This window comes from Gavialis gangeticus, unplaced genomic scaffold, assembly GCF_001723915.1.
Source record: "Gavialis gangeticus isolate Ggan-Ray unplaced genomic scaffold, GavGan_comp1, whole genome shotgun sequence".
Lineage (NCBI taxonomy): Eukaryota > Metazoa > Chordata > Crocodylia > Gavialidae > Gavialis > Gavialis gangeticus.
This window is the reverse complement of record NW_017729033.1, coordinates 103,660,365-103,672,793: the sequence shown is the minus strand read 5'-3', so window position 1 is coordinate 103,672,793 and position 12,429 is coordinate 103,660,365. Positions and strand designations below refer to the sequence as shown.

The window sequence follows — 12,429 nt, the reverse complement described above, 5'->3', positions numbered from 1 at the left end:
CCCCATCCCATCCACCCACCTACACGCCCTGCCCACATGTGTCCTGGGTCAGTCTCCATGGAGACCCTGCCCAGCCACTCCATCCAATACCTCCAACAGTAGGTATGGGGCAAATGGGATGGGGTGCTTGGGCGGTGGGGTTGGGTCCAGCATGGCAGCATAAACTGGCAGCAGCAGCTGGAAGGAGCTGCTGCTTCAGATGCTGCAAGGAAGCAAGCCCAGCTGCCATGACACCCCAGCCCTGCTGTATCCCTGGGGACAGTGGTACTGGCTGCATGCACCATGACCCAGGCTGCTCTCTGCACCTGGGTCAGGTGGTGCCAAGGGACCTGCTGCAGGCTGGACAAAATCCCTTAAAAAGCCAGATCTGGTCTGCAGGCTGTATTTTGCCCACCTCTGTAGTAACATGACTTAGGATATAAAAGGGAATGGGAACATGTTCTGCCCTTGAGGCCATGTGCTGCGAAGTGTGGATCTGGATCTGAATGTCTCTGGTATTTAGATCCAAGGATCTGGTTCAGACTCCATCTCTACAAATAAGGCTGGTTTGCTGGATTGCGATGAGGATGTTTGTTCAGTTTCTCCATGTTCCCTCCCACAGCAATCGCAAGCTGCGCACTTTAGCCAAAGGATTGTCTCCAGGCTTCTTGAGGTTTGGTGGCACCAAGACAGACTTCCTGATCTTTGACCCAACAAAGGATTCGACTTTAGAAGAGAGAGAGCTTTGGGAACTACAGGGAAATCAAGGTAAAATGGAAGGTGTGGAGAGGCATGTTCAACCAACAACCAATCTTTGACTTAGTTAAAGGCTGCACTCTGAAGCACACTGCAAATACAACAAAAACATGGCAGCAGCATTCAGAATTCACCAGTGATTCATGATTCCAGTCCAGGCTTAAATATCAGTAACTGGACTGATGTTCGTGAATCTGTCTCAAGTTCTTCAGGACTCAGTTCCTATTGCTGGAGAGAAAAGCACATGCAAGTAGGGCCTGCTGTAATTACACCAGAAGGCTGAAGGAACCAAATCCTATAACTGGGACAGTGGTGCACAGAATTAAAAAGAAACAGTCAGATGAGAGAAAAGAGATTATTCTGCCTGAACACTGACTAGGCTAGGAGGCTAATGCTGCACAATTTGGGGTCCCATTCTTTACATTTAAATATGGCAGGTCTGAGAGCTAAGATATTGGTGGCTTGTTCGAGTGCCAAGATTTGGCCTCTAATATATTTCTTTGAGAAGATGCATATCTCTTTAAAGTGGGTTTTACGATGGAGAGCCTTGACAAATGGTAATGTCCAAGGGTGCTGGTAAGTGTTAAATATGAAGTCAAACGTTCCTTTCAATCCCATATGTTTTCTTGCAGCAAACATCCTCTCCTGTTTTCAGTATGACGGCATCAGTGTGTGGTTTATGATCTTAGATGTGTAAAAATAAGTAAATAAATAAATACAAATTTAATGCTATGTGAAGGCAATAGTGAGGATTTCCAGAACTGCTATCAGGGCCATTTCATGTGGGATCATGTTAGACATGATCAGGCAGGAACAGGCAGTTCCTGTTGCATGGAGCAGGAAATGTTGCTTTTATCTATGTCATGCAATGACAATGGGTAATGACAGGTCTTCCTGTATTGAGGGTTTTTCTATTTATTTGTGTGGTGCAGTACATCTAGGGGCTGCAGTTTATAAGGTCTTTAGAACAAGGCCTCCTAAAACTTAAACATTAACAAAAGTTTACCAAATTATGCTGCCTGTTATCTAAACCCACTACATCCCAAGGCAGGCATTTTGGACTTCCCACAGACAGACTTTGCACATGCTTAAGTACTTTTTTTAATTGGGTCTGTAGTGGGGAATATTGCTCGATCCAGTAAAATGCTTGCAATCAATAAAAGCACAAAAAAGCCTGTAGTGTACTCTAGTGGGGTGACCAGAGCAGCAGCCCTCGGTGCTGCCTTGCAGGAGGGGAATAGCCGCACTAGGCTGATCACTAGGCCTGTGCGAGTTGGCAGCTATCCAATCTGGCTTCAGATCCGGCCACTTTGGATGGCCATGATCTGATCTGGAGCTCTGGACTGGGTTTCCACCTCAATGCAGCCAAAGCAGCTCTGAAGCTTTGGAGTCGCCTCAGAGATCCAGCCATAGGATATATTGGGGAATCAATGAAATCTCTATAACTTTGTTGTTTTTTGTTTAATTTGGATGAAACATGCAGGGGTGATAGCCTCTGCTGAGAGCATAAAACCTGCCAAATTTCAAGAAGATCGGTGTAGGGGTTTGGGGGAAACTCCACCCCAAATTCTTAAAAGCCAAACTCATGTCACGGCTGTGTGTTCCAACACAGGGGGGTCAAAACTGCAGGGCTGGTAGCTCTTACTGAGGCCACAAACCCTGCCAAGTTTCAAGGAGATCGGCGCAGGGGCTTGGGAGGAACTGCACCCCAAGCTGTGGGCAAGCAAAACTCATGCCATGGGTGACACTGAGTGTGTTAAGGTGCAGCAGGGTGACAGCTGCAGGGATGCTGGCCCCTGCTGAGGCCACAATGCCTGCCAACTGTCGAGGAGATCGGTGCCAGGGGGTTCTGGGGCCCTGCATCTCTGGCTGCTGACAGACAAAACTCGTGCCAAGACTCTCCCTGTCTTGGGCCAGTTGATTGTTTGTATGGATTGTTTCCTCTCCTTAGCCTGGTTTTGTAGGTACTAATTGATGCTGGTTAAGTCCTTATGTAGTAGCTAGGTCCTGTGTATTGAGTTCCTTGTCCCTGTATGAATCATGATAGATTGACTGGTAACTGGTAACACAGTAGCTTACAGTCCCGCAGCACACATGGCACCAGTTTTGCTTGTCTGCAGCTTGAGGGGCAGTTCCCCCCAAACCCCTGCACTGATCTTCTTGAAACCTGGCAGGATTTGTGGCCTCAGTAAGAGCCACCACCCCTGCAGTTTTCACCCCACTATGTTGTAACACCTAGATGTGACATGAGTTTTGCTTTCACGAATTTGGGGTGCAGTTCCCCACAAACCCCTGAACCAATCTTCTTGAACCTTGGCAGACCTCATGCTCTCTGCAGAGTATACCACCCCTGAAAATTTCATCCAAATCGGACAAAAAACAACAACGTTACAGATATTTTATTGTTTCCCCATTATACCCTATGGTAGGATCTCTGAGGCAGCTCTGAAGCTCTTCGGAAGCTCCGAACCGCTTCAGGAAGCCTAACAAGGCCAGCGCTTCGACCTGGATGTGCTGCTTTGGACCCCGAAGCGTCCGAAGTGTCTCCGGATCCAAAGTTCTGTCTGAAGCCTTGCACAGCCCTACTGATCACGCTTCTGCAATCAGTACTAGCCTTTGCTACCCTGAGTGTCACGTGGCTGCCCCAGGTGCAGAGCTGCTCAGCTATGCCCACTGAAAGAGCTACCACTCTAGGGCTACATCCACCACTAAAGACTGAATATTGTTGGATTATGAAGCAAACATCTCATGTGGCTTTACTTCATTTAAGCAGGATTGGGTTGATGCTTCCCATCCATTTCTCAAATGGTTAATATGGTAGGAGCAATCAGTCTACAGAAATGCCTGTATGATCAGCTCTGTACAAACTAGCTGTCTGTCTTTATGTGGACTCTGATCTTCTATTTACTATAGCCTTAAAAAACACTATGAAAAGTTTATTACTTGGCTCACTCATGGTTGTTTTCTTTGTACTGCAGATATTTGTGGAGTAAGTTCCACTCCTTTTGCTTTGGAAGAACAACTGCTAATTCAGTGGCCTGTCCAGGAGAAATTAATCTTTGAGGAACAGTATTGGAAAAAACACAACACCACCACCATTACAAGTAAGATGTTTGACTCTTGAGCTGCAATTTGCAATAAAAGATTGGAAACTGATTTGTGTTTCACAGACAAATTTTCAGAAGTACTTAAGTCTCATTTTCAAAAAGCATTTAAGATCCTTATTGTTATTGAAAATCATTGGAACACCCATGCGTCTCAAGCATTTCTGAACATGTTACTCTTAGTCCATGTTTTTCTATTTCATATTTAACATGATCGCCAATTCCAACAGGATTTGAGAGGGTGTTTGGCATTTTCCAGGAAAAGGCCTTCTGTGTTCACAGGGCAGGACCCTGTGATTCATGTGCCATGTGCATCTACAGCAATAAAGAAAATAATAATTGCAGGCATTAGGCTGCACTCTGTTCTAGGTTACTCAGTACTTCAGGCCTTTGAAGAAAACAGTTTTATTTATTCCCTTCCTTTTCTTACAGGAAGTACACTGGACATTCTCTACAACTTTGCCAATTGTTCAGAATTTCAGCTGGTCTTTGGACTTAATGCCTTGCTGCGGAAAGGCAACTCTCAGTGGGATAGTTCAAATGCTCAGTTACTCTTGGATTACTGTGCTTCCCAGAAGTACAACATGTCCTGGGAACTTGGGAATGGTAAGTGACAGGTCTGAGGTATGTATATGTGTGTTAAGGAAATCAGAGCCATAAGTATATCTTCTACCTGAATGGCACAACATTTCAGAAAACTCTTTGATGTGCAAACCCTGTTCAAGAGTGACAGATTTGTTACGCCTGTGTCTTAATCTCTTTTGCCAACTGAGCTGTAAAACCATAATTCAAATGTGTTTCAGATTGTTTTACAAGTAGAGACAGGATGGATCACAATTTGGGGCTTTCCAGATACCGTGTAATAGCATTTAGGACCTAGAGATTGTTGGATGCTGATAACTGCTCTCTGTTAGGGAGGAGAAGGCAAGGAAGCAAATATTGCTGAGGTTAGAAAGATGGTCATTGTCAGAGAGGGTGGGGGAGCATCCCTGGTAGTGGGTAATAAGAAAGAACACAGGTTTGGGAATGGGGGAGCTAGAGGTAGACTATGTTAGGAAAGAGTAGAAGGAGAAGCTTAGTTCAGGTGGCAAGACAGTGAGAAGTAGTGGAGGATAGCAGCGGTCTCTGAGAAAAGAATTAATGGGAGAGGATGGTGGAGGTTCTTTGGAGCCAAGAAGATAGAGGGAGATAGCAAGCCAGGAAGTGAAAGAGAACAAGGAGGGTGCTAGCTAGATCAGGCTGGGATAACCACTATCATGTGGCAGTTGACATTAATTTTCAGGGCACCATAACCTATTCAAGAACTGATTCTGTACAGCGCAAGTAAAAATAAAGTGGTGTTTTATTGGTGAAAAGAAATGGTAGGAGGCTCACTGCTTAATTAGTACAACATCGGTTCATTTTTTGTACAGCACTTTGGGATGAAGTGTGCTAAAGAAGTGCAGACGATTTTTCTTATATATTTAAAATAATTCAGGCAGAGCACTGGAGAAGGTACTAGCTGTGATAAGCCTTTGATGGTGGGGAGTGGTCTTCTGAAGTTGCTACAGTCCTTTTTTTCCTGACATTTCATGTTGCTTTGTAGCTTATCTAGTATCTGCTTTTTGCATTTAACACCCTGTAAGTTGGTCAGTTATTACTGCTGTGCAAATTTTAACCGAATCATTACACATTTCTTTTGGAAGCCTACTAAGAAGAGTCTGTGTGTATGCATTTCTTCCAGAGCCAAACAGCTTCAGGAAAAAGTCTGGCATGTATATTGATGGCTTCCAACTAGGACAAGACTTTGTTCATCTACGCCACCTTCTGAGTAATTATAGTTTCTACAGGAATTCAAAACTGTATGGCCCTGATGTTGGTCAGCCACGGAAGAACACTCAGAAGTTGTTGAGGAGGTAAGAAAGCAGAAAACGGGCATAAGCTTGATAAGATAGGGCAGGAAACTGAACAAAGGCTGCAGGAGTTTGGGTCTGAGAATGCTGAAGGTGTTAAAGATGACACTGAAAGAATGAGATGCCATTAAGAATTCATTTGTTCTTAGTTTTGGAAAAGAATCAGTTCTGCCCTCACAGTGTGTAACTGAAACCCAAACTGCATGCAAGAGACAAAGAGTCAGCTCTTAATGTCATTTAGCCCAGTTCCACTGCTGCAGGTAATATCTAAACCAGCTGAGGATCCATCCCTGCAATGTAGCGGAGTTTCACTAACATGCACACCTTGCAGTTGGTGATATAGTACCAAAAGTAACAGTAGCATAAGTAGGAGTATACTATATACATTAAGTTGTAGGCATCAACTTGAGGGAAGGAAGAAGATTAGGGGATAAGGCACAAAGAATGTTTATTGAATTGAAATGGGAGAGTCTAAATCATCCAGAAAAAAATTATCACTTAGCATAGGTTAGTAGCATTCCAGTGTACCAGAGAGAGAATTCTGTAGGGGTTTTTAATATCTTTCTCACTCAAAAAAGTTCAAATCTACTTCTAACACAGTCAGCTTAAATAAAAGTTGTAACTTGTGGCCTGTACCTCAGGATCTCAAAGAACCACACAAACATTAGGTAAACCTTTCAACAATTCACTGAATACCATTTTATAGACGAGCTAAACTAAGGCCCAGGAAAGGTAAGTGACTTGTCCAAGATCACTTAGCAAGTCGTTATCAGAACTAGAATTTTAATCTAGATGTTCCTGGCTTTAAGGCCTAGATTCTAGATGCTGCTGTTTGACTGCATTAAAGGCATGTTTGTTGTCACTGTCAGCCCTTCATTCACAGTATTGTCTGCTTTTCTCTATCAATATTCAGTATGTTTAACATAGTAATGAAACTCTGCTCTTTACTTTCAGCTTTCTGAAATCAGGAGGGAAAGTAATTGATTCTGTCACTTGGCATCAGTAAGTACAAAATGTGTGTCCAGTTGCTTTTATAATTGACATAGCTTTCTTTTTTTTTTTAAACAGTAATTTTAAAATATAATAAGGGCAAAGGCAGAATAAAACAAAATCAGTTTATGTAGAGTTGTCCCAAAGACAGGGTTTGCAGTTCACAAGACATTTAGTTTTTGCAACATTTCCCATGAACTAGATCACGGGTGGGCAATCTTCAGCCCATGGACCAGATTAGGCTGCTGGAATCTTTAGATCTAGCCTATGGACACAGGTCTTTGGTAGCATTCAGTATGGTGGCTTTGGCTGCAGGTGCTCTCCCCATGCCACTGAGGAAAGAAGCAGCAGCAGTGGCGGGGTCCTAGCATCCCCCTTCCTGTCCACCTTCAGCATGGAACGGGTCATTCCATCTTTCAGCTGAAAAAGATGTTCCATAGATCCTGTGCTGCCCAGTGCAATTGTTCTTGTGGGTTGATAATTGACTTTGCCAGTTTCATAGAGGAGCTGTGCTGAACTCCTGGGATCTAGACACTGAAGCAGGAATCCAAACAAGTTCACTCAGAACTCTGCCTTGCATTTGGCAAGATTTTATTGAACCCAGCAGGTTTTGAATGAAATGTTATGGGCTCAATAAGCTGTAATTTTCTGAAGATATTGTCTGAAAATTTTCCAACCACCTCTACATGTAGACAGCTGCTGTTCAAAATGCATGCAGTCAATATGGCATATTGTCTCCCTCTGGTGGGGAGGTCACATGCAGAGGCTAATAAGCCTACTTACAAAGTGGATCTCCCAGCTCAAACAGTAGAAAATAGTGCTTTTAGAACCAGAATTCCGATGTCAGAGCCACACTTCTGACATCTTCCCTACAGCTGATGCACTCACAATGAGTTAACAGTATTTTCATTTTAATAAAAGGAACAACAAAACAAAATGCACAGGGCCCAGTTGCACTGAGGACTGGACAGAGGGTCCTGCTGGCCTCAGCTCCCCAACCCCAGTCCCTGAAAGAGGCAGAACAGCAGCAGCATGGGACATTAGGTGGTGGCACTCCATCCCAACCCCCTCCTCCTCGGTCCCCATCATTCTTGAGAGGCAATTGGCTAGTTATAGATAAAAATATATCATATACTAAAAACCAAACATCTACTATAACATTTTAATTTGATTTTTTAAATTATTTTTGTCCTGATTTAAGTTTTTTAGAGTATTGTGTATAGAGGTAATTGCATAATAGCTCAAAATAAAGTCTTGCTTTTGTATATTGTGTTGGGGGTAGGGTGGTGGGGTATATGGTGTGTGGGTGGGGGTTAAGGGGGCATGGGGGCAGTGTGTGGTATCTACCCAAGTGCTATACATGTGGGGGGATCTACTCAAGTGCTAGGTCCTGGGAGATGGTCAGGGACGCGGGGAGGAAGGGAGAAGGGCAGAAGGTGCATGCAGCACAGCTCACCTGGGTGATGTGGTGCAGGTACAGTCCACCCCCACCCTCCATCCAGCCCACGGCTGCCCCCACAGTGCTCCACTTGGGGTTGAGCTCTGCCCACTCCCACCCGAGGTAACCTGCACTGCACTCTTGCCTGCATCTTCCCATGGCCCATGCCCTGGCCCTAGCCAGCACATGCAGCTTCCTAGTGAGGCTGCTTCTGGTGTGGCTGCAGCTGCCCAGATACTGCTTGGCTTCCTCTGCCTCCAGTGGCTCCTCCTCCTCCTGCCCCTTCTGTCCCAGGCAGCAGGTAGCATGGGGAAGGGTGGCAGCTGTTGGGACATATGCCAGGTACCTCACACCCAGCCAGACAAGGGGGAAGCTGCAGCTGGGCAGCTCCTGCCCCGGTGCATGGGGCTCCAGCTCCCTGCCACCTTCCACCCACTCAGCCATCCATAGGTGGCTGCTCATTGCACTAGGTGAGCAGAGAGGGTGGAAGGTGGCCAGAAGCTGGAGCCCTGCGTCCTGGGGCAGGAGCTGCCTGGCTGCAGCTTCCCCCTGCCTAGTTAAGCATGTGGTGCCCAGTACACATCCTCATGGACACCACCCTTCCCCATGGTACCTGGTGCCTGGAGCAGTGCAGCAGGGACAGGAAGAGAAGCCACTGGAGGAGGGAAAAGCCAAGCTGTACCAGTGTGGCTGCAGCTGCATTGACAGCAGCCCCACTAGGAAACTGTGTGCTTTGGCCCTGGCCAGCAGATTGGAGCTCAGGACAGGCTGCCCCAGGCAGGAGTGGGCAGGGCTTGACCCCATGGAGGGTGCGTGGGGCCAGCCAGGCCAGATCCATTCAGTAGGAGGGCTAGATCTGGCCTGTGGGCCATATTTAGCCCACCATTGGTCTAAAGGCTCCTGTGTTTCAAAATGGTTCAAGCAATACTTTCAAGTGTACCGGCTTTGCCTTGGAGAAGGAAGGGTGGCATATGTAGGTAAAAGTAAGAAAAGACTGCTAAAATGCCAGAAAGAATTTAACTGCAATTTGTCTTGGAACAGTAACGATTTATTTTTGCATATGTAAGCCCTGACTATATGACATCTTTTTGTAGTGACTTTGCCTAATGCGTTTTGATGATGTTTCTCCATAGTGCCAGACTGCCAGAAAGGATTTCTATCTCTCTCCATCTAAGATGCTAGTTTTTTCTTTTCTTTTTTGTCTTGCTGATGCAGACCATGCCCTTCCTGTGCCTGCCGGCCCAGCTCCTTCCAATGGTGTACAAGTGGCTTCCCAGCTGTCTTACCTTCTTTCTCCTTGGTCTTAAATAAAGAATGCAATCAAAAAAGAATTTTTTTTTAAATACAAGGATTGTCTAATAGACTCCTTGGAATGCAAAGCTATCATCCTTTCAAGGTTCGCTTATAAATGAAAATCTGTGGCCACACAGATCCTAGAAAGGCAGGATTTTATAATCCTAAACATAGTCAACAGTCAGCATATTGTGGCATAGTGTACATATGTACATACATACATAGTGTACATAAAGCCCTAGGTGATTACTACAAGTCTGGTCTGAAAGGGACAGGAGTATGAAGTGTCATCACAAAGAGGGGTCTTTCATCTTGGTTTGATGAAGGTACTGCATACATTTTTCAAATTATCACAGGTCATTAGGCATTTTCTTCTGACCAAAACAATGGTACAATATTTCTGTCTTGGAGGATTTCAGGTGGGGTTTTTCACATTTAGAAAAACCCAATAAAACCTATACAGGGAGCAGCAGTCTAGCTTGTCTCAAAATTCAGCAATCCTACAGAAATTTCACAACATATGTTTTCCTACTGGGTGGTAAGAAAGAAGTCATTCATATGTAAAAGGACAGTAACTTCTCAGGCTTAACTGGGGTAAACCACTATGGCTAAGTACAGAGTCAAGAAGCTTGAGGCTGAATCTTCTCAGGTTAGCCTAAGCTGCATAGATTGAACCAATTAGAAAGTAAATAGACATTTGCTTTTGATTCCAGAAATGCAGCCACATGCCTGCAGTGACCAAGGCCAGAAGGCTGGGGGTGTCAGAGCACACATTTCTGCTAGGCTGCAGCTTGAGCCAAGGCTAATCTGCCCACCCTACAAGGGGGCAGGTATTTGCAGGGAGGTGCAAAGCATCCAAGGATGCTGGGGGACTGTGAGTTAACTTCAATCTTGAGGAAAACTGGGACAGAAATTCAATAAACCAATTTAACCAAATCAGTTAAGTCTGACACTACATTCATCCAGATTTATCTTAAACCAGTTGCAACCATTTTGAAAATGGTTTATGTGCATTGAACTTCTATTGTGTTACATTTATAGCTGGTTTCTGATCACTTGTGCTGGTTTATGTGTAATTTCTGTCCCTAGCCAATTAGTCTGAAAGTGCAAGCTGCTCTACAAAAATGACAGTTCCCAATTAGACACATCAGAAATGAGGTTCTTCTATGACAGGGGCGGGCAATTATTTTGGACAGAGGGCCACTTACTGAGTTTCAGCAAGCCATTGAGGTCTGCATGACAGGAAGCCCAGGGCAGATTGATGTTAATTTTCTAAATTTTTTAGGGGCCCCATGGGCCACAGAATGGCCTGGTGGGCCGCATCCGGCCCCCGGGCCACATTTTGCCCACCCCTGCTCTATGATACCAGAGGTTTATGAATGGCCTTGCATTATTACAGCTGTAGAACCGTACAAAGAGTAACATGATTGTGAGAGGGACATTAAATGAAAAAACCCATCATTTGCAGTTCAGGGAAATTTACCTGTTGTCCATGGAAAATATCAGTTGTCATGTGGGCTGAGGCACCATTGCTTGCCTGCAATTAGATGGACATGATTACTTTTAGGAACAGAATAGTGCCAATGAAAGCTATGTCTGTAGAAGGAGAGGGTTCTGGGCATGTAGAAGTGTAGGGAGCAAAAAAGAAGGTAACTGATAATTTTAGAGAAATGTTGTCTCTGAACATAGGACATAGCATGACTTGGAAGAGTGGGGTTTAGTCTTGGTTTAAAAAGGCCAACCCTGAGCATCACTGCGAGCCTTATTGATTCATGCTCTGGTCTGTTTCAGTGTCATTCCGCAAGCCCCACAGTCACCATCTAGCATGCCTGCTCTATCTTGCAGTAAGTAAAAGCTAAACTGAGGTAGTTGACCCCTGAATGAAACAACTCCTTAGTTACCACAAATCAGTTTCCACTTAGCATGAGCTAGAGCAGACACAGGAAATAGTTAACATGGAGCAGCGAATGCATGGTAATTCCCACCCCACTACCAACCCTGGATCTTCTTAATCAGTTTAATTTATTTGTTTGCCATACCCTGAGAATCTTGCAAACATTAATGAGGCTGTAGACCAGAGGTGGGCAATTATTTGGCGTGGTGGGCCACTTAACAAGGTTTGGTGAGCTTTCAAGGGCCACATGGGTAGCCCCACCCCTTGACAGTTGCCCTGCCCCTTGGTTGCCATCTTGGGACTGGAAGTCCCATCTCTAACCCCTGACCTTTAGCACTGGACCTTTACCCTCCCCTGACCTTTACCCTCCCCTTTCCCCCCCAATACTCCTTTTGGGAGGGGAGGGTTGCCATCTTAGAACCAGGGGGGAAAAAGCAAATCATACACTAAAGTCAAACACCGAGTATAATATATTTTACTTTTTTACAAAAAATATTATTGTCATTTGTGTTTGCATAGTGTATATAGAGGTGATTGCATAATAACTCAAAAATAAATTCTTAGTTTTGTATATTGTGGGTGGTGTGTGTGTGTGTGATGGGGGGGTTTGTGAGGGAGTGAGGCTGTGTATGTGTGGGGCACAGGGTATGTTCAGGGGGGTGCATATGTGGTGGGGTGTGGAGACAGGATTTGGGTGTGTAGCATTTGTGGGGTATGGGGGGGTGAGGACCCTCCCCACACTCCCCCTATGACACAGCAAAAGGTGTTGGTGCTCAGGGCTCTGGTGCCCAGCACAGGTGCTGGTGCCTGGCAGTACGCTGCTCTGGCCAGCACTGCACATCATGGTAAGAAGTGCAGCTGCCAGGCCATCTCCATCACCAGCACTCCCCACTGCACATGCACCGCCCCCGCATTTGTGCAGCATGGGAGGGAAGCCCCATGAACTGGAGCCAGCTGCCTTCCCTGCCTCCATGACCCATGTCAGTGCAGGGCCTGTGTGCGCGTGGCAGGGAGCAACAGCGATAGAAATGGCCCAGCGGGGGCTGCATTTCTCACCTCAATGTGCAGTGCTGACCGGAGCCG

General features: G+C 45.4%; 1 protein-coding gene across 1 annotated transcript in view; it reads left to right on the top strand.

The window, feature by feature from the left end:
* HPSE (heparanase) overlaps positions 1 to 12,429 on the top strand; it is a 43,406-nt gene that overhangs the window by 9,227 nt on the left and 21,750 nt on the right. The window contains exons 3-7 of the mRNA XM_019525882.1: positions 602 to 747; positions 3,714 to 3,839; positions 4,272 to 4,445; positions 5,563 to 5,734; positions 6,686 to 6,733. Coding sequence (XP_019381427.1) covers positions 602 to 747; positions 3,714 to 3,839; positions 4,272 to 4,445; positions 5,563 to 5,734; positions 6,686 to 6,733 — 666 coding nt within the window. The remainder of the gene's footprint in view (positions 1 to 601; positions 748 to 3,713; positions 3,840 to 4,271; positions 4,446 to 5,562; positions 5,735 to 6,685; positions 6,734 to 12,429) is intronic.